Source organism: Chinchilla lanigera, unplaced genomic scaffold, assembly GCF_000276665.1.
Source record: "Chinchilla lanigera isolate Chin_1 unplaced genomic scaffold, ChiLan1.0 scaffold00108, whole genome shotgun sequence".
Lineage (NCBI taxonomy): Eukaryota > Metazoa > Chordata > Mammalia > Rodentia > Chinchillidae > Chinchilla > Chinchilla lanigera.
The window spans coordinates 2,075-24,829 of record NW_004955509.1 but is presented as its reverse complement, the minus strand read 5'-3'; the positions used below and the strand labels follow the sequence as shown (position 1 = coordinate 24,829).

At 44.0% G+C, this 22,755-nt stretch overlaps 1 protein-coding gene across 1 annotated transcript in view; it reads left to right on the top strand.

Annotated features, from left to right (window-relative positions):
• The window catches only part of Sh3kbp1 (SH3-domain kinase binding protein 1), a gene marked incomplete at its 5' end in the record, with an annotated part of 338,774 nt that extends 320,101 nt beyond the window's left edge, over positions 1 to 18,673 (top strand). The window contains 5 exon segments of the mRNA XM_005407792.2: positions 2,868 to 2,977; positions 6,412 to 6,540; positions 10,737 to 11,005; positions 15,052 to 15,115; positions 16,239 to 18,673. Coding sequence (XP_005407849.1) covers positions 2,868 to 2,977; positions 6,412 to 6,540; positions 10,737 to 11,005; positions 15,052 to 15,115; positions 16,239 to 16,280 — 614 coding nt within the window. The 3' untranslated portion in view covers positions 16,281 to 18,673.
• Between the last annotated feature and the right edge of the window lie 4,082 nt (positions 18,674 to 22,755).

The window sequence follows — 22,755 nt, the reverse complement described above, 5'->3', positions numbered from 1 at the left end:
GCAAGTTATTTGGATACTAATTATCCAATGGGGGATTGAGGAAATGAAGGATGAATCACACTGCCATAGATGATTGTACAACAATCAAAATATTTATGAAGAAGATTTACAGACATGGCATACAAGGTTCAGTGAAATAAGCAATATGCAATATTACATATGTTATGTTGTGGGGAGCCACTCACACTGCTTCAAAGTTCAGGAGAGTCTACGGACACCTGAGGATGTGACCCTGCTTGTCTAACGCAAGCACACAGTGGGATATAGTTATGTTACCACGACTTAGCACAGGTAAACACACATGTACTGGTTATAGCACTATGTAAGAATGTAAATATGAGATAACAACCTGCATAGGAATTATACAATAAAGATGCAGGCGGCTCTTGCTCTGGCTCTCTGCTCTGCTGTATGCTGCCTGCTGTTGTTGCTGATGTGTTGCACATGTGTGTTCTTTACCCTTGGCGCCTCACCTTCGAAAATCTCCCTTGGGCCCCTTGAGCGGACTGACATATGTGCTACAGTGTCTACTTATTTTTTAAAAGCCTAGAGGAAAATACACTGACATATTAATAGTGATTGTCCTAATGTGATAAGATTATGACTTTCTTTTGCTACAGTTTTTTAAATTATGCATTGATCATGTGTTACTTTTGGAATTGGAGAAAAAAGTTATTTAAGAAGATTAACTGAGGGAATATTAATGTCAAGTACTGGCTTTTTGCATGAGTCCTGGTGTGTAATGTAGAATTTACATTCCAGACAAGATGGAGTTGGTAGCGGTGAGTCCTAGGGTAGAGTCTGCAGGGGAGCCTTTTAGGGAAATAAGATCCTTTAAAGGGAAGGCCTCTGAGAGGGCCAGCCCAGGCAGCACAGTGTACATCCCAGCAGTGTGGATCTTTGCCCTCCCCTGGCCCAGGGTCTTCCTGGAACCCTGCTGAGCCACCTGGCGAGCAGGGCCCACTGATTTGCTTCCACTGGGCTTTAGAGCGCCACACATGTTTTTCTCTGCGCCCTCTTTGCGTATGGTTAACCTTTGATTATACTTGTCTTGCATTGATAGGAAGAGTTAATGAAGTATTCATTCACCAGGTACCAGAGTGATGTCACTTAATGTAATCCCAGGTATAATTTAATGGCTTCTCTTGACCAGTGACTTTTTATTGGTTTTGCATAGTCCACTAAAGGAGATAGTTTGCAGATAAAAGCTGCCTGTACCTTAATAGAATAAAACTGTCACACAACCAGAACATATGTTATATAACCATCAGCAAAATGTTCTCCCCAAAATAGAGGGGGCCACGTAATTTTAGCTTTTCTGTTCTGATCCAGCATATTTGAAGTTATGACAGGATGCTTTCAGCTACAAATGCAGAATATCTGATTAAAATTGGCTAAAATAACAGGGATTTGTTAATGTCACAAGACAAAAAGTCTGGGCACTCACTCATTCCAGGGTTGGTGCGAAATTCATTGGGGTTGACAGTCACTCAGGGTACAGTGTCTCCATTTTTCTTCTCTATTACGCTCAAGATCTCTAACACCACGCCTTCTCTCCCTTCCTTCCTGGTTGTGAGATGGCTGCCATAGCACCGGGCACCCTATACTTACACAGTGGCTTCCCAAGCTGGGAGGAAGAATGCCACTCACACAAAAGGTCCTCTCCTCGCACCGAGGTTCTTAGTAGAGTTTCCTTTATTTCTCAGTGATCTAAATTAGGCTACATAGCTGCCTCTGGACCTGTCACAAACAGGGACTGCACTCATTACTCCGAAACAAAACTGGAGGTCTGTTAAAAGGAAGAATGGTGAATGGTTTGGGGAAGTAACTCCTGCCGTGGCATTTGAAATAGTTTACTTGTCAGGAAGAAATTGTGTTGCCCTAGTCACAAGCAGTAATGATCCTCAGGACTGGCCTTTCTGCCAAGCATTCCTTTGAGCAACCCCACACTTCCACACTTGGTTTATCAATCCATAAAACCTTCCAGAACCAGGTAGCCCCTTGGCCTGATCATTCCTTGAAGAGGGTGACAAAATAAAGGCAGAGGCCTTTGCCCTCCGGACACATATCAGGCATATGAATGACTTTCCATTCTCCTGCACGTCAGTGGAAGCTGTCTGCGGACAGGGCCCATGTCTGTATCTGTATCTGTGATGCTGGTACGGCTTCAGTATCTTGCACTCTGTATGTCACAGAGTAGTGTCTCCTTAACAGTGCAGCGAATGAATGAATGAACAAGCTGATGACAAAAGAAGTTGATGTCTCCGTTGAGTGAGACTCTGGAAGCCCAGTAGGTCTGGCCTCTGTGAGTTATCTGGAGAAATAGCAGTTTGTCCCCTTCTCTAGGGAGGGAGGTTACAGTCTGACATTAAAGTGACAGCAGATGACCAGACTGCTGCACACAAGCAGAGGAAGACCCTGCCCTCTGTCCTTGTCTTTTGGAACCAGTGACCAGCATTCTCTTGCCCATGGCTGTTGTGCCTTGTGATGACTGCCTTTTGTGTCAAGACAGCAAGAATCTCTTCTGTCTACCAAGATGGACTGGATTCACAGAAGAAAGAGGATTCCTCCTTTAATCCTTCTTCTGTAGCTTTTAAAAGATTTATGGATATAGCTCTACAAGGGAAAAGGAAAAATCATGTTTCTCTCTCCTGCTTTCTAGCTTGTTAAACAGAGAAGGAACTGATTATTTCATTCAGTTTGGGCCACCCATACCGAATGACCAAAAGGTGTAAATGGCCTCTGTAAAAGATAAAGCACGATTCAGATGGAGAGGATGATTATTAAGAAAACAAAGTGCTTGCGACAGAAGAACCTTTGCTCACTCATATTTTTGCTCTTAAAATTGGTTTTCTGCTTGTTTTTAGACCTAGAAGGTTTTGACTCTGTGGTGTCATCTACTGAGAAACTCAGTCACCCGACCACAAGCAGGCCAAAAGCTACGGGGAGGCGGCCTCCATCCCAGTCACTCACATCTGTAAGTGTCTCCTCATCAACTTTCCTTATTTCTCTACAGCTGAAAGAAGAAAGATTGAGATTCTAGCCAAGAACCCTTCTGCAAGCGGCGGACTGGACACACTCCAGGGGAGGGAGGCTGGGAGGTACCCTGCCAACTGACTGTGATGTGAGAGTCTTCCTAAACAAGCAATATTTCCTTCTCTTTGATTTTTGTGTTTCTGGCAGCAAGGTGGCACTCCCACCTCCCATCTTCTCTTTCCTTCTAGACTGACTCTTTGAACCTGAAATGAAATTGGTAAGAAAAAAATGTCACGTTTTAGGGTAGGAAAAGGAGAGTGAGGCTAATTTAGTAGATAAACAAGACAAAGCTTTACTAAATAATGATCTGCCCCTGAAAGGCTCCAGGTAGGGCCTTTATCTCCCCATACCCCATCATCTGCTCCCCTCCGTATAACTCCCCTCAGACCTTAAGGATGGTGTTTTTAAACTTAGGAGTAGCTGGTCATGTAGAAAAGACCAATCAAAATGTTTGTGATAACCCATGGAATTTTTTGTTTGGGTAGTGTTAACTAACTTGTTATTGCAAACCCGTTACACATTTGTTGTAGCAGATTTGAACATCGCAATGCATAAAGAAGTTACCTGTAATCCTACTCTCACAGCAAACAATGTTAACTTCTTGTTGTACATCTTTAGCTTTTTAAAAATTTCAGTTCGTATATAAAAGTGATTTTTTCAAAACTACGATCATATAATAGTACACATTGTTTTGGAATTTACTTTTCCTCCTTATACTGTAGACCTTTCTCCCCAGTCGTTACCCATTCTTCCAGAACAATGCATGTAATGCCTGCCTACAAATGTGTGAGTACCGGTATATGAATATGAGAGTTTTTCTAGCCAGTGTACTATTATTGAATTATTTATGTTGTTTCCAGTTCTTCATTACAAACAATGCTCAAGTGAATGTCACTGTAGAAAAATACAACGTTGCTCCAAAATTATTCACTTAGGTTAAACTTTCTGAAAATGGGTCAAAGGAAAATACATGCTTTGCTTTTGCCATAGGTGGGATATGTCCCCTCCCCAAGGGTTAAATTTGCCTTCCACAAGCAGTGTTTGTGTGTTTGTTCATTTGTTCATTTTATCTATTATCTATCTATCTATCATCTGTTTATCATGTTGCCTTGTCCTGGCTGCTCTAAGGCCTTCCGAGCTCCATCCAGACACATCAGGGAATTAAACTTTTGCAGGTTTCCCAGGACACTTTCTCTTTTCACCTCATCACTAATCCCACCTAAGTTGTCACCACTCAAAAGAAAAAGAATGCCACTTCCTTTGAGCCTCTTCTCTCATATCCACTTAGTCTGCAAGTACGGTTTGAATCATCCTGTTTTTTCCCTTCATATGAAACAAACCTCTTTGTGAGGACACCTTTGAGAGAAAGACTTGAAAAGGCGGCTTCCTTTTTCACTCTTCTGTAGAGTTCTATAACAATGCTGCCTTCTTTCTCTGTCTACTCCCCACCCCAACATGTACGTACAACACAACCTATTTCATTGATTCTTAGCATCTCTACATTTTGATTTTTCAGTCGTACCTCTTACATCTTCTCTACACCTCCCTCATCATTTTTATTTTCCTTCCAAATTATTCCCAGCTTTTGAAGGTTTAGAGAGCTTTGTAGCTTCCAAAATTAAATGCATAGGTTCAAATGACCGTCACCCCCTTGGTATATACGTCGCATGTCTGGGATTTTGAGTGGGGGATGAAGTAAAAGCGTCTCATCTTCACCCTAATTTTAGGCTGTGATTCATTCATTCACTCAGCAAATCTTTGTAGACATTTCTCCCCTGAGAACTGGATACGTACATGTACTGTGCCAGGTACTAAGGATGCAACTGGGAACGAGTAGTACATAGTCACTCCCTGCAGGAAGTTTATGGCGCAGTGACTTGAAGTTTGGCATTGTTTTTATTTTAAAGAGAAAAAAACCAATAACAAAATAACAACAAAGACAAAAACAAAACAACACAAAAACAATTTTAAACCAAGATGACAGGAAATCAACAATGGTTGTTATATTACATATTGTTATCTTCAACGAAGAAAGTTTGGCGTTTTATAGGGAGTTATTTTTTTGGCAGTGGGATACATTTGTGCTTAATGGAGTATAATGCCCCTACTCTTATCCCTTTATTTCCATCCGTCCCCGTTTGGATGTGCACACTGAATTCCTATTTACTCTTCTTGCATTTAGTACCAGAGCTTTTTTAACAGCAAAATAGGATTAATAGATGAGGACGTAATTCCTGAAAAGCCACTGGGGAGAAAGGGTGAGGAAATAAGCCAATCCTGATTCTTCTGCGTAGGGCCATTCACCCTAATTGAAGCTATTTATGTTTATAGGATGCAAAGAGAAAGCTTTGACTGGCAGCTCGTGCAACATAGGCTGTGCAGGAGGAAACAGGCTTTTTGAATAAAATCACAAAATAAAAGGATCCAGCACTGAATGGTGGTTAAGCAGTTAAGCCTAGATTAATAAGAAAGCTTAGTTGAGGGGGAGCGTGTTATTTTAGGTGACTGAATTTTCAGGTCAAATGAAGATTAACAAATAGGATCTCTTATGAAGCAAAAATTGTGTTTAAAAATTCCCTAAATATATTAGGTTTCTGCCTTAGTAAGTAAACAGAAGAAAATAATATTTGTGAGTATAATTTTTCCATAATGCCATCAAATGGTGGTTCTACAAAGGACTATTTTTCTACCACCAGAGTTGAAGGCAGAGGAATGAGGCCAAATGTGAGTTCACTTGAAGATATCTCTGCAAGATTCCGTGTTAAAAAGCATTCCTTGTTACACAGACTCTTATTTTCTTTTGCTTTCTTATAAAATAGATGTATTCTAGCTCAGGATTCATTTCTGACCAAGGCAGTTCTGGTAAATTGGTCTCCATTCATCCAGCTTTTTTATCTTCACAGTGAGGGAGAAAGGACAGGGATGTCAGCCCATATTTTACTTAAAGGCACTTGATTCTATAAATATGCTTAGCAAATACAGACTCCAAAGTGGATGTTGGCTGACGACAGTAACAAGGGCAGAGATTTCGCAGGAGGTACCAAAGAAAAGATGAACTTGTTGCACTGGCAGGGAGGGAGCGAGAAAGGACGGACAATGGATTCTCACGTGGACGCAGCAGTGGTTGATGTGCACTGGGGAGATATCCCTGGTTTAGGAGACCTCGCTTCTTGGTCCCAGTGCTGCCACTAACCAGCTGTATGATGATCCCTAGTACACAGATAATAGCACACCTTCTGCCTCAGCAGGCATTAGTGAGGTGGCAGACAAGCTGGGAGTGTCAAGTGCTTTGATAAGCATACAGGATCCTATTAACAGAGCTGTGTCACCCAAGGTATGATTCTGACGAAAGCATTTTCTTTTGACTTTATCCAGTCCTCCCTTTCAAGCCCCGATATCTTTGACTCCCCAAGTCCCGAAGAAGATAAAGAGGAACACATTTCGCTTGCGCACAGAGGACTAGACGTATCCAAGAAGACTTCAAAGACTGTTACCATATCCCAAGTGAGTGACCAGCCAGGGCGAGGTGTCCCTGCCCTTCCATGCATGCGCTGACATGGGTTATAAGCCAAACAAGGATATACACACAATGCAGGTGTTTCTCATTGTTTAGTGACAATGATTACTTTAGTCACCAAATCCCCGAGGCCTGTTGCAGATTCTCGAAAACTGAGCAGAATCCCCAAGCTACAAATTCACTTGCCTATTTCCTATGTTTCTCCTCATGCTGCCACACGCACTCGCACAAGCACAAATGTCCTCACACCCCACCCCACCCCCACAACCCCCAAGCCGAGACCACTTAAAAGGCCTTAAAATGGCTAGAGAGACTACCTTCAAGATATTAAATGCTGCGCTCCCTTCCCACAGATCTTGTCTTTCATGTTCAAAGCTTGCCAAAAATTATAATTGGGAGATCATAAATATGAATAACTAATATGGTCTTTTCAAGAAAAGCTGATTTTATATTCATATTTTAGGGTAAATTTATAGTCTAAAAGATACTAATTTCATCACATGCCCAGGGAATGTCAGGGAATAGTAAAGGTACTTTAGCTTATGTATTTGTGAGAGAGACAAAGAAGGTATCGTTGCTGGGTGCAGCGGCACACACCTCTAATCCCACCTACTGAGGAGGTCAAAGCAAGAGGATCGCCTGAGCCCTGGAGTTGGGACCTAGCCTGGGCTACATAGCAAGACCCTCTCTCAAAAAAAGGAGAGGAGGCTGGGGGTGTAGCTCAGTGGTAGAGCACTTGCTTAGCATATTGCAGTAGCCTAGGCAAGAACTGTGTTCCATCCCCAGCACTAGAAAAGAAAAAAAGGCGTTGTTTGGCTATTACATGCAACTCTTGAAGAGGAAGCCCCATATATAAGTTTTAGTCTTCCTATGAATATAAACCAAGATTTTAAAATCGCATTTTTCTCCTATTAAGTAAGCAGAGTCAATTTTGATTTTTTTCAGATTAGCAACTTCTTCCTGCCTAAAATCAGAAAACTGTAGTCATGTGAAGCAGAAATTAGTACAAAGCAATCGAAGAGTATGTGAGATGTTCCTTCTTACAGATTTAAGAATTTGCATATATAGATTTTTCTTAAAAATCTGATACAGTAAACAAAATATGATCCTGTAAAATAGATCAATTTTAATTACCCACAAAACCAAAACATTCTTTCTTTATGAAGAATTCCATTTACTGAAATTGGATTTAGACTTTTTTTTCTGGTGACCATAGGTATACCTTATAGTTTCACTTTCATTGTCATCTTGGGGTGTCTCTATAGTGACATCTTCTGGTGGCAAGTGGCTTTTCATTACTCTAATTCAACACCGTTCTATTCTATTAGGCTGTTTTACGTCCCAGGATTTGTCACGTTGTGTTTTTCATTGCTTCTAGAAATTCCACGTGAACTAATTTGACCAGGGGATGTAGTAAGCTACACTCTTTGAGGGTTTAAAAAGTACTTGGCAGCACAAATGGGCCAGGAGAGCCAGTCCTATAGGAAATGCCGAAAGAAGTATTGATTGAAAAAGTATCTGTAAGTCAATCAGTATCATGGGCGTTGGTGGTCATGAGAGATACTAAAGGATGTAGGATAGCAAATGGAAGAAGGCATGCGCCCCGGGGTGGGTAATCAGCAAAGAAAACAACAGGAGAGCGTAAATCTTCACACTCGGGCAGCCGCAGTCACGGTGCTGGGCTGAAGGATCTGCTTGACAGTGAAGGGACTGAACCACAGTTGTGCCCGTGATTAGCTCTGAGACTTGGGGAATGACTCAACCAGTTCTCTAAGCCTCAGTTTCCTGCTTGGTAAAATGCTTACGCTAGCTGATCCCTGTTCAAATTGTAGAGCTGGCGTCCGGCATGTGATCAGCGCTGCATAAATGTCAGTTCCTCTTCCCTCGTACTATAACTCCTACTAACAACAAAGCCCGGGCTGGTGAAGTGCTTTTGCTGGCAGCAGAGAGCACTCTTCCTCAATGGTAACTTGGCAGAGAAAAGGCGAGCGGAGAGGCTGGGAATGATGGCCCATCTGCTTTTGGCTCACTCTGCCCAGTCTGAGCCTCTAGCAAAGCCTGAATGCAGACTCGACCTCCTTGTTGCCGTGCCAGCCAAGCCCCTTGGCGCCTGCTCCTGGGGTGGCCAGCTGGCGCCTGTTGCTGGAGGGAGTTGTGTGGCTGCAGTGCCAATCTTCACCACGGGCCTCAGCTTTGGCCGTCACTCATCCCTCAACTCCCAAGGTCTACCCCACTACTTCGCCTCCTTCCCGCCTGCCCGCCAACTCACGCTCCCTTGGCAGTGTCTTCTCCCTAGGCCTACCAGTTGCCACTCTTCCTCGCATCTAATGCAGTCGTGTGCCCTGCGTCACCAGGCCTCCCTCCCTTCTCCTTACCCCAGCTGCAGCTTAGCTGTCCGAAACAAAACCCTTCGTTGATTCTGTCTCCTGCTGAGGCGTCTGCATCTTTCCCTATCTTCCTTCCTTCGCCAAGTTTCTGGTGAAGTCTTCCATTTGCCAGCCACACGCCTCACCTCCTGTTCAGAAACTGTGTGTCACCACCGGGTTTTATCTCCCTTGCACCACGAAACAGTCTCCTCTGTTTTCCTCTCTGCACTGTTGACCCACTTAGCCAACCATTTTTTTTCTTTCTGGAAACTTCTCCAGGGGCCTTCCATAACCCCGGCCCCTCTACTAGTCCTGCTCTGCCTCCTATCTCACTGTTCTTCCCAGTTTTCAGGGGCTCTCTTTCCCGTCTCTCCTTGCCTCTTCTATTTAGGAATTCTCAAGTTCCACCACTGGGCCTCTTCTCTTCACGGCTTCCATTGCGTTTGGCCCAGCTCACACTTCTAGTCAGTGGCTGTGCCACTAGACCATCTCCTTAGCCATCCCTCTGGCTCCTAAAATTCAGTGTAAAACAAGTATCTGGGCCTTCAATCTGTCCTTCCTCCCACGAAAGGTGCACTGTCAATGCCTGCTTCTTCCTTCCTCACACGTGGCTCTTGATCTGTACTTCCTCTTTCACCCTCCACAGCCTGTCCAAGACCTCGTCTCCCTGGTCATGAGGTGTCTGCTCCGTGAGGGCAAGAACTGCATCAATATCACCCACTCCCGACACCGGCACCGAGAAGGATGCTTGGTGCTCTTTGTTAGATGCTCCTGCTTTTGCTGTATCTCGCAAAGTTGTCTTCTCTATCAGACCATAAGCAGTGGCTTAGGTCAGACCCTCATCATTTCTAGCTTTCACTGTGTAAGAGTCTCCCAGCAGTCCTGCCTCCCTTTAGGCCTTCCTGCAGCCAGAGTGAGCATTAGCAGAACTCACAGTTGTGTTCACCCTTTCCTCCTGCCCTTTGTGCCTTCCCAGCTTTATCCTTTCTCCCGAGCTCTCTCCTGCCCCCTCTGACCTCCTAGCCTTGCTTCCACTAATGCATTTTGCTTTCTGGTCTCTAGGCCTTTGCCAAAACAGTGGTGGTGAACCTATGGCATGCATGCCATAGCAGGCATGCACAGCCCTCTGTCAGCATGTGAACCAAGCGTATGAATTGTTTTTCCTAACTAAAACCTCGGTATTCAGGTTTAATTGTAGTGTTGGCACTTTGTGATAAATAAGTGGACTTTGAGTTGTAGTTTGGGTAATCGGTCTCTGAAAGGTTCTCCATCACTGGCCTAGGACCTTCCCTCCTCCTCCAACTTCTTTCTCTAACCATGTTTCCTTTTTTCAGGCCCTCTCTCACATGAGACTGTCAGCTGCTTCTCCCTGCTGCCTTTGCTCTGGGATGTTTGGCCCTTTGAGGTGTTTCTAGGGTGCTCTGTGCTTCCTCCCTCTTGTGCAGGCTTCCCCCTCCTCTGCAGTGTGTTGGTTTGTCTGTCCATCTGTACTCTGCATTCTACTGTGTTCCAAGCTCTCTGAGAGCCTACTTTAGAGTTTGCAGTACCTGGCAAGCAGTTAGGCATCTCCCTGTATATGAAACCAGTCCAGAACTGTTTGTCTAGAAACAAGATCAAATTCAAAATATGTATAGGCAGTGCTTGGGTGAGGGGAATGTCTGCACCCAGTCGGCCCTTGCTGGCTGGTGGATGAAGGGATGAGTAGAGTGTGTGGAGAGAGCTGGGGACAAGGGTGTCGAAGGAGGGTCTGACTCACCAGGACAGAAAAGCTTTGCAAATCACTGGCTCTGAAGCCTCTCCACCTTCCCTTGTCACAGGTGTCTGACAACAAGGCATCCCTGCCGCCCAAGCCAGGGATCATGGCATCCGGCAGTGGCGGCCCAACGTCTCTGTCCTCAGTGGTGTCCTCCCCACTGTCATCCTCTTTGGGAACAGCTGGACATAGAGCCAACTCCCCATCTCTATTTGGCACGGAAGGAAAACCAAAGATGGAGCCTGCAGCCAGCAGCCAGGCCGCTGTGGAGGAGTTAAGGACACAGGTCCGCGAGCTGAGGAGCATCATTGAGACCATGAAGGACCAGCAGAAGTGAGTTCCTGGGGACGTTTTGCAACACCCTCACAGATGGCTCTCCACTGGGCCAGTGCCTGGTTCTGAAACCCTGGGTCTTACCCTATCCCAGAAGGTCAGCCAGGGCTCCCCATTGATGGTGGCAGTAGCGGTAGGAGTGAATATGGACCCTAAGAGGCTTAAAGTATACTTAAATTATGGCATTTGTTTTTATATTTAACATACTGAGAAAATCAACTTATTAGGAAGAAAGGTTTATTTTTGATCATGGAGTCAAAGGTTTCAATTGATGGTTTGGCTCTGTTAGTGTTGGGCCTGTAGTGAGGCAGAACATCATAGTAGGGAGCATGAAGTGGAAGAAATTGCTCACCTCACAGCAGCTGGAAAGAGAAACAGAAAGGGGCCAGGGTCCCCATATACCCTTCAAGGATGTACCACCAGTGACTTAACTTCCTTCCAGTGGGTCCCATCTCCTAAAAGTTCTATCAACTCCCAATAGCACCACAGGCTGGTGAGCAAGCCTTTAACACATGAGCCTTTGGGAAACATTCAAGATCCACAGTACAGTATAGCAGGATGTACACCACTTCTTAAATAACTCCACCAGCCAGCTTTTCCTCTAGCATTAGAAAAATCGCTACTTCTTCCTTTAGCTGCCAATTGAAGTAATTGGCCTGCACTGAGGAGCTGTTACATGTGAAGAAGATGCAGGGAATCTTAAGAGACTTTACACTCAGCAAGATGTTGTCACTGTGAGACTTAGGAGTCTTTTTCCATTCAGGCCTACACACATAATCCTGTCACATCTCTCATCCTCAGAGGCGCTTGGGTGGGGAAAAAGACCTGTGAGCAAAAAAATATCATGTATCAGTATCACCTGATGTCTTCATTACTTTATGTCTCTGGACACAATACCTGACACACACCACTTAAAGGAGGACAGGTCTATTTTGGCTCACAGTTTTCAAAGGATTCATTATACAGTTGAGCGGCTCCAAGGCAGGAATGGCATGGTAGAAGGGTCTGGTAGAGGAAGGTTGCTCATGTCATGGCAGCCAGGAGGCAGAGAGTGAAAGGAGGAGCTGGGAAGGGAGATACACCCTTCTAGGCCACGCCCCCAGAGCCCATCTCTATCGCGCAGACTCCGTGTCTGACGTCACATTCAACTCTGAGCAATTCAGTGGATCAAACCACTGACGAGTATAGTGACCCCGTGATCCAATCACCTGCTAAAAGCCCTACCTCTGAAATGAGCCTTTGGGAGGGGGACATTCTAGATCAGTGATGGTGAGGCTTTTAGAGCTTTCAATGACAACCAACACCCCACTGTGGCACACGTGCCATAGGTTCCCCACCACTGTTCTACATCTAGACCATAGCACCTGGAATGCTGTTTGTGATGGCAAATCTGGGAGACAGGTTAGCTATAGTTGGTACTCACCTGAGGAAACTGAGGCTCACAGAGTTTAGAGATCAGTTAGCTCTTTCTTTCTTTTTTTGTCCTTTTTGAGACAGGGTCTCGCCATGCAGTTCAGGCTGGCCTTGAGCTCATTTTGTAGCCCAGGCTGGTCTCGAACTCGCCGCGATCCTCCTGCCTCAGCCTCCCGAGTGCTGGGATTACAGGCATGTACCACCACACCTGGCTAGTTAGCTCTTTTTTGAGGGAATCAGAGAGGCATCTTGAGGCATTTCCTGAGTAGAATTTTGAAAGATAATCTAGGGTTATCAAGAGCAGAGCACTCTAGCACAGGGAACAGCACTCAGATTTATAGGCACATGGAGTGACCTGGTTAGTCAGCACATCCCCTGGTACCTGGCCATCTTGGATCAGGAGGTCCAAGAGGTCCAGCTACAGACTTAGAGTCACACCCTCAGTCTGGGACTGGTAGAAGCCCTGTTATCTGTCTCCACCTACAGCGGTGTAGGCCCGAGTGTTTTTGCAGTCAAACACTTTGGAGATAATTGTGTTAGAGAAAGTTCATTTCTTCTCTGAAGGCCTTCTCAAAGCCTTCACCATACATTGGGAGGATGCAGAGGATAGTCTATGCAGTATTCCCCAAATGTACTTAATTGGAGAACCCGTTTATTCCAGAGCATCCTAGGCATAGGTTTCAGTGGGACTTGCTTTGAGCAATGTGGCTGTAAGCATGTTCTGTTCTACTCAGGCTAGGAAGTGTCAGATAAAATTGGGACCTCTTGGACTAACTTCCTGACTAGAAGAAACTTGTGGGATAAACATGCAGAACTGGCAGGATGGAACTTAAGAGGTTGTCCTAGGACCAGCCAGGTTGCTCCTGGTCCTTAAAGTACCAAGTTCCTTTCTGGCTCTGAAGGCTGTAGGTCTGAGTACCCAAAGGCCCTATCTGTATGCAGGCAATATGCCTCCTTTGCTTAGACAGTGATCTTGTGGTTCCACAAGATCCCAGAGCATTGATTCCCAGCATTCTGAACAGGCATGTAATTTAGTTGTATCCAAGATTTTGGCCCCTTGCCTACCTCCAGGACTTTGGCCCCTTGCATCCTCTGAGAAGTTCCTGAGGACCAACGACATGTCTGAAATAGCCTGAGCTTGCCACTGAGCATGCCTCTGAGCAGAGAGCCATGTACACTTTGAAGCCTGAGAATAATTGGCTGGAACCGTCCCTCCCCACCCAACATCGTCTTGAATAAACACCTCACAATGGACTCTTTCCCAAAGCCTCCCTTTTCCAGCCTTCCTCAGCCTGGCCTTCATGCCTAAGGTCAGCGGATCCCGCCAGTCTCCTATCTTAGCTCTTACTGTCATTTTCCTTTTAAGATTCAACTTATGGCTGGGGATATAGCTCAGTGGTATAGTGCCTGCCTGGAAAATGAGGTTGTGTCAGCTCTCCTTATCCCTAAAGGTACTGTACATTCAGAGAGCAGTTCACCTCCCTGCTCTGCCCTGGCTGTTCCCTGTCAGCTCCCCTGGCTTCCTTCCTCCTTGTAGATTTATACCTTTTTTCACTAGCTCAAAATTTAGTCTTTTTCTTTGGACCATCTTACCTGACTGATTTCCCCCGACCCACACCACTGCAAGCTTTATTGTCCATAGTCTTCCTGGGGTTGGGCCATTGCTTTAGGATCTTACCTCCTACTTCTTTGCTAAGCCCTAAGTGGTGCCCCATGAGGTACAGATGTGCAGTGTGTATGGTAGTGAATCACACCTGGTTAATACCAGATAAACCAATGTGCTAACAGTAGGGCTGGGATACTGTCCTAAGTATAGTGACCATCAAGGTGCTCATCTAAAGTGAGCAAACACAATGTTACTGCTACAGTATTTACTGTGCTATTTCTGCAATCTTTGTTTTGGATTTCCCAGCCCAGTTTGTAGAAACGTACACGGACAATGGAGTATTTGGTACTTTAAAATGGAAAACAGTTCTCAGACCAGTGTTTGGATAGTTGCAGTGTCCTAGGTGTAGATCCCTGATAGAAAATGATTAATTTTGTTCCACTCCATTATTTAAAATTGGAAAAGGTATTTGGCTGTGACTCCTAATATATGTATGCTTTCAGACATGATTGTTACACTGTTGGTTAAGTTATTTCATCTCCAAGTTTTGGGTTCTGTTTGTAAGATTTTGTGAGAATCAGTAAAAACATAGCAATAGCCTTTTTATTACAAAGAAGGAAGTATCTCTAGGTTGGTAAAAATGTCTGCTGTGAAAATCATTCTGTAATTATATTCGAAGACAAGTGATTCTGTTAGGAAGGAAGAGTTAGAAGGAGCATGACAGAACATGAGCTTGGGTACCTAGAGTCTGGTCATCGCGCATCTTCTCCTTTTGGGAGAGGTTTGGACTAAGGCATCTCAAAGGTCATTTCCAGACCTCCCATTTGATGACTGCATAGTTTGGTGATCCCAAATTAATGACAAACCTTTCTGTGTGAAACCAATCTTAAGCAAAAATAATGCAAATATGTTTGGCCCACATTTTCTATGTAAAAAGGTCACCTGGATTTCATAGTGATAAGAAGTGTCCTTTCTTTTCTTTGGGAAATCTCAGCTTTTTTTCATTCTACTGCCATTTGCTTTTCAGACGGGAGATTAAGCAGTTACTGTCAGAACTGGACGAAGAGAAGAAAATCCGGCTTCGGTTGCAGGTGAGTCCCTCAGGGTCCTACTGCCCATGAGTCCTGGATTCATCTGGGGGCAGAGGCAGAGTCTTTTAAAAATAAAAGATTCTTATTTCTCTGAAGATTTATATATGCTTTCTGTGACAACCCTCTTAGAATTATAAAGACTTATTACGTATACTTTGCTAAGCTTCAGAAGGCCTTGTGGAAGGTGAAGATTAGTAAACGTTCCCCCAATTGGGCTTCTCATTTGGAATTTATCTTACACATCTCTGTGAAATGCTCCCTCCAGTTTTTAGGCAGCTTCATTGTAGTAACTACCAAATGACGTGGCACTAGGGAGGCCCCATTGCTAGCTGGCTTCTGTTGTTTTGTCTCTGGGACTCCAGGGACCACAGCTGTCCACAGTTGGTCTTTTCATCCCTTTTCTTCTTCCGAATGGCTGTGTCAGTCCTGCTGAGGCATCTGGGCTCTGACCCCCCACCCGGCCTCTGATTCACCTCTACCAAAGACCAAATGGTAGAGAGTGTATGGGTGCTCCAGGTGACCAAGTGCACCTTTCAGCTTACATCCATTTGGTTCCATTGGTGGTGGTTGGACAGATGCTGCTTAAAGAAAGGACAGGTAATTGTTTGCTGTCATTTTGGGGGTGCTGACACACATACCCATGGGTCAGCCACAGCTGCCTTCTAACACTGTTAGATAGTCCAGTTTGTCAGGACTGCCTGCTCTACCCTCTGTCTAGGAAACTGGAGTCATTGCTACTTTTGACAAACTTTGGATCCTAGTAGCTTGAGAGTTAAAATGCCCACCGTGTCCTAGTGAATCATGGCTGTGTGCCTGTTCTTTTTTTTTTTTTTTTTTGGTTTTTCTCCGGTACCCGGAACCAAACTCACAACCTTGCGCTTGCCAGGCAGGCGCTTTGCCGCTGAGCTAAATCCCCAGCCCCTTATGTGCCTGTTCTTTAGGTGTATATCATTTCTGGCATTCATTGTTCTTGGGTCTTCATTCAGATGTCATGTCACCCATTTCACCTCGGAAATTGTCCGATTGATTATTTTCTTTCTGCTGACTAGATTGTTTATCTTTCAGCTTGTATAAAACCAGCCAATTCATTGTGATTTTGTTTGATTCTTTTCCCCCTTTATAGATGGAAGTGAATGACATAAAGAAAGCTCTTCAATCAAAGTGAATACTCGATCACTGAGGTGTCACATTCTTCATCCTGAGTCTAAGACTCAAACTTTTCTGCCCCAGCCAAAATAATCTTGTGCCAAACGATTAAAGGTTTGCCTCAACGTGTCCCTGTTTGAAAGATTAGCACAAACGTCTTGATAGCACAACACAAATTCCATCCAAGAGGAGAATCTTCCCCATGGTGTAGTCCTGGGTCTGGCACTGGTTGTGACTTAGAGCAAATTGTGCTAAAGGCTTTTCTACCTTGAGATCTCATGCGAAACGAAAACTCAGGCAGTTTAGTCCATAGTGGTACTATTTTGATGATATTTTCCATGAATAAAATGTAATTTCAGATTATTCGTTTACAAGGTTTATAATTTTATGATTTTTTTAATCGTGTTTTGTCACAGATGCCTCTAGTGTTTGTACTACACCTAGTCAGAAACGAGCATCTTGTTCTTTTGCTTCAGGTGGAAAGCTGCTTCGCTTTATGTTCCCCTTTAGGATTCTATTACATATGCAATTTTAGGTCCAACCCGTCCCTTCCCCTGCCAGCAGACCCTGCCACCCTAAGAGAAACTTTAGCTTATATATGATGGTATATTTACAAAAAGAGAAAGAGAAAATCTGGTATTTGCAATGATCTGTGCCTTCTTTTTACCACCCTCTTGACTGGAGCTTTTGTGATGCAGCTACCATGATTCAAAAAAATAAAAATAAAGAAATAAATTTCTGCCACTTATTCAAGTCCACTAGAGGCCACTGTCTTCACAGCTTCTCTCACCCCAGCCAAAGGTCCTAAGAGAAGACAGCTGAGAAGTTGGATGTGCTGTGTGGTGCCAGTTGTGACTTTTCAGTTTCTCCTCCTTTTGGGTTGTTCATGCAACTAGAAATGTCATCCCTGCTTGATTTTTCATCGGCCAAGTTAAACCCCTGCTTCCTGTCTTTTGCACCTTTTGCGTGAACAGAATATGCATTATTAAAGCAAAAAATAAAAGTAAAATGCAAATGAAAACAATGGGGGGGAGTTGTATTATTTCCTGCACTGGGTTATCTGTGTGTGGTATTGTTTAAAAACTGTATTCACATAATGTCATTTGCCTTGCTCACTTGTAACTCCTTGGGTCCAAGAGAATGGGAGGAGAGTCTTGTTGAAGTGTAGCCACTGGATCTTTCTTGCATTTACGGAATTGCTTTGTTCTTCCCAAGGAAACTGATGTTTGCTTGTCTGGTTTATCTTTGTAGCATACGAACAGTTCAGCCTTAGACTGTGTAAGACTTTTTTTCATCCTTAGCTAAAAATAAGGAACATACTGTACTGCAAGATTGTTCAGGGAGTAGAAGTGGAGGGGATGGTCCCTGAATGGCCCCCAAAGATGTTTGATTTGTCTCTAAGCAGCTGCTTTGTCTATTTCTTGAGTTTTATAGTGAAATTACCAAACATTAATAGATTTGCACAACCACAAAGAACGAGAATTGAAAATACCGTAGGAATGATGCAAAAAAATCACCACATTATTCATCACTGAAAGTATAACAAATAAATGCCACTTCTTTCTTGTTCCTCCTCACTTCCCCTGCCTTGCTCTTGCCTGAAAACTCATCCTTTCTCATGGAGGCTCTTACCTCCTCCCCAGTATTTACAGAGCCCTAACGTCCCGGTCTTCTGGGTGGAGACAGTTAAGGGATGGGATTGTGTAAAGAAGAACCTCACATCCTTCATCCTCATTTCCGCAGCCTTAGTCTTGGTGTGCTTGGGGCCAGGAACGCCAAGTTTCCAAGGGCAGCACGAAACATTCCCGCATCCCTTGGCTGTTCCAGGTATTTCTGCATTAAACCTGAAGCCTTCAGAGAGTTCCCACCGTCTAATATACGAATGAGAGTTGGATTCTTTGGTGTTTGAATTTCTCATTTGCTCATCAAGAAAACCCCTAATGATAGAGTTTTATATAATGTGTATACAGAGTAGGATTGTTAATAACTAAATGGATTGTCCAGGGCACCCTTCTGGGGCACTGGCAACATGAAATGTAGAGGGCTGATTCTTCCCGTCATAGAGACCATTGTGTAAAGAGAGGCAGAAGCGATTGTAGAAAGAGAAGCTCGCATATCCAGCTTCATTACTGCCCCTTGGGTTAACCAGCAGGAGGATTCTGCATCATGGGACGGGATGACCCAATGCCCAAAAGGCCATCGTCTTTACCCTTGACAAAATGGATCCATCAAGAACATTGAAAAGCTTGGAAGTGTCACTTTTGAAAAAAATTCTTTTGCATTCAGCATGGACTTGACCGGGCATCTATGGAGATTATTTTTTTGCTTCATTTTCTAAAGTTGTATTTAGAAAAGTCTCAAGTATTGTGCTTTGTAAAAGAAAATGATTAAAATGAAATTTTGTGAAAAATATTTTTGTTTAAAGTTGTCATGGTCCAAGAGGGATGAGTTCTTGGAATACAAACCCCCTTTCTCCATTTTACACAATTTTATGACGCTTACGGAAAATCCTTAGACTCACATGAAATAATCCAGTGAAATCTGTGCCTGTGAATTCCATTTTTTAAATTGTTCAATTTTACATTCCTTTCTAAGCAGAAAATGCTAGTTCGGCATTCTATTTTTAGTGTAAAACCATTCAATTATCATTATCTGAATAATTGTGTAAAGCCACTTTTATTTGTACACAGCGCACTAGGCAGCACACTCGTGTCTAATTTGTTTTCTCCCATAAGAACACCCTATATCTATCATCATGTGTGTGCCGAGTTAGTAGGGTGGGTTTTATTTTCTTTCATAAGCAGGTCCCTGATGGGGAAACTGCAGGGTGTATACTGTTTTGTCTGTATAAAAATAACCCCCAGGTCCCATAAAGGCTTTAATAACCTGAGGTCATCATGGTCTACGTTTTTTATTAGGTTAGATTTTAGTCTTAAATTATTTCTGTACAAATTAATGTCAGCTTGTTTGAGCACCAAGGGGGCTTGGTAAAAGCTTTTGCTTTTAATTTTGTACTAATGAGAACAGGAATAAGGCAATGTGTGCGTGGGTGAGCAGAGCTCAGTGTGGCTGATTGTGACATCAAACGCAGGAAGGCTGTGTACATAGAGTCTGACATGGTGATCAAGATCCTGCTCTCAAATTTAGCTTGGCAAGGGCCAAGATGGAGAAAAGTCTTTTCCACCTATAAATAAATGTCAGTGGTATAAAGACTGATGGGGAATCAAGTCTCTTAAAAGGATGAACTTTGTCAGTCATTCCTAATTCTGTCCCTAAGGTGGCTGAGAGCTGGTTCGCAACCCATGGATCTGGTGCTTGAAAGCAGTGAGAACTTGGGAAGAAGCTGCAGGTCCCTTACTTCATGGTTTCCTACTCTATCCCACATTGAAGTGGCCAAGCGGGTAGCCCCTTCCTGCACGCAACGCTGTGTGCTTGTTGTGTTTGTGAACTTGAAATTCACGGTAAAATTCCCTTGTTGCTGGAGCAGTATGTGAGAACTTCTTTCAACCAAACAACAAGGTGATCTAGTAGGTTCATCTGGAATATTCTGAGGAAAAAGAGAAAGAGAAACAAAATAGAATGAAAGAAAAGCTAAATTTCATGGAGCCATTCTCTTGAAATGGCAACAAGTTTAATTAAATTATGCAGATATAACCGTCATTTAAGTTTTCAATGCTTTCTTACCCTACCTACCCCTATAGAGTATTCCTAGTTCTTCAGAAAAGTAAGGTTTTTTGGTAAGCTTTGAGCTCTTTGATGGGAAGGTGCCTTGGAAATGAAAAATTCTCATTGTACTTTCTATTGATTAAAAACAAGTTTTAAGAGGTTTTCTGACTAATATTTTTGGGGTTTTTGTGTTTGTGGGTTTTTTTTTTTTTTTGAGACAGGGTCTTGCTATACAGTTCAGGCTGGCCTCAAACATGCAACGATGCGCGTGCCTCAGTGTCCCAAATGCTGTGATCACACACGTGCGCCACCATGCCCTGATGTAAAAGTAACTTATTTTTGCATTTTTTTTCCATACCGGGAATCAAACTCAGGACATTGCGCTTGCACGTGCTGAGGTATATCCTCGGCCTCCTTTTTGCCTTTTTGAGTCAGAGTATCGCAGGCAGTTCAGGCTGGCCATGAGCTCAGTTTATAGCCAGGCTGGCCTCCAACTCACAAGGGTCAGCCTGCCTCAGCCTCGCGAGTGCTGGTATTACAAACATGTCCACCATGGCCTGCATTTTTGAAATTTTTTTGCACCAGAAATCGAACTCATGACCTCGTGCTTGCCAGGCAGGCACTTGTTCGTGCTGAGCTATACCTCCAGCCCCTTTTTCGTCTTTTGAGAGACAGGGTGTCTATGCAGCTGAAGGCTGGCCTTGAGCTCAGTTTGTAGCCCATGCTGTCCTCGAACTTGGAACGATCCTCCTGCTTCAGGCCTGGCTGGAAAAGTAACTTTGATTATTATTATATATATATATATATATATATATATATATATATAGTACCAAGAATTGACCTTAGGACCTTGTGCTTGCCACACAGGGGACTCTGCACACTGAGCTATATCCCCGGCCCCTTTTTTTCTTTCTGAGACAGGATCTCACTATACAGTTCATGCTAGGCTTGAGCTCAGTTCGTAGCCCAGGCTGGCCTCCAACTTGCACCGGTCCTCCTGCCTCAGCCTCCCGAGTACTGCGATTACAGACGTGGGCCACCATGCCCTGCTACATGTAAGTTTCATTTTTGAAATTTTTTATTTCTGCTGGAAGTCAAACTCAGGCTTTGCTCTTGCCAGGCAGGCACGTGGGTGGGCTGAGCTATATCTCCAGGCCCTTTTTCGTCTTTTTGAGGCAGGGTGTCTCAGTTTGCAGCCCACACTGGACTCAAACTTGCAACGATCCTCCTAGCTTAGGCCCGGAACTAAAAGAAACTTTTCTTCTTATTATATATATTTTTTTTTTGTACAGTGAATTGAACTTAGGATCTTGTGCTTGCCACACAGGGGTTATGCACACTGAGCTATATCACGACCCATTTCTGTCTTTTTGAGACGGGCTCCTCGTGTACAGCTCGGGCTGGCCTTGAGCTCAGTTTGTAGCCCAGGCTGGCCTCAAACTCGCAACAATCCTCTTGCCTCAGCCTCCCGAGTACTGGGATTACAGACGTGGGCCACCATGCCCTGTTGGAAAAGTAACTTTCATTTGTGAAATTTTTTTTTTGCACTGGAAATCGAACTCAGGACTTTGCACTTGGCAGGCAGGCACTTGGGCGCACTGAGCTATATCTCCGGCCCCTTTTTTGTCTTTTTGAGACAGGGTGTCTCAGTTTGCAGCCCAGGCTGGCCTTGAACTTGCAAGCATCCTCCCACCCCAGGCCGGGCTGCAAAAATAACTTTTATTATATATATATATATATATAATATATATATATATATATACATACATATATATTTTGAACCGGGAATTGAACTAAGGACCTTGTGCTTATCAGACAAGGGCTTCTGCACACTGAGCTATATCCCCACCCGCTTTTCTGTCTTTTTGAGACAGGGTCTTGCTACATAGTTCAGGTTAGCTTTGAGCTCAGTTGTAGCCCAGGGTAGTTGAATTTGCAACAGTCCTCTATCCTCAGCCTGCCGACTACTGAGATCACAGACCTGGGACACCATGCCCTGCTGTGAAAGTAACTTTCATTTGTGAAATTTTTTTTCTGTACCAGAAATAGAACTCAGGACATTGCACTTGCCTGGCAGGCATTTGGGCAGGCTGAGCTACATCTGTGGCCTTTTTTCCAATTTATTCAGACAGGGTGTCTCAGTTTGCAGCTCAGGCTGGCCTGGAACTTGTACCGATCCTCCTGCCTCAGCCTCCTGAATCCTGAGAACACAGACGTGGGACACCATGCCCGGCTGTAAAAGTAATTTTATTTTTGAATTTTTTTTTTTTTTTCAGGTCATCCAAGTGAGTACCTTGTGCTTGTGAGACAGGCTCTTGTGTGCGCTGAGCTACATCCCCGGCCGCTTTTCTCTTTTTCAGACAGGGTGTCGTATGCAGTTCAGGCAGGCCTTGAGTTCAATTTGTAGCCCATGCCAGCCTCAAACTTGCAACGATCCTCTTGCCTCATCCTCCTGAGTACTGGGATTACAGACCTGGGCCACAATGCCCTGATGTAAAAGAAACTTTCATTTGTGAAATGTTTTTTTTTGTACCAGAAATCGAACTCAGGACTTGCACTTGCCCAGCAGGCGTTTGGGCGGGATGACCTTTACCTTCAGCACCTTTTTCGTCTTTTTGAGTGAGGGTGTCTCACTGTGTAGCCTAGGCTGGCCTCGAACTTGCAAAGTTCCTCCTGCTCAGGCCATGCTGTAAAAATAACTAATTATGATTATATATATATTTTTTCTGTACCGGGAATTGAGCTTAGGACCTTGTGCTAGCCAGGCAGGGGCTTTTAAACACTGAGCTATATTCCCTGTCCCTTTTCTGTCTTTTTTAGACAGGGCT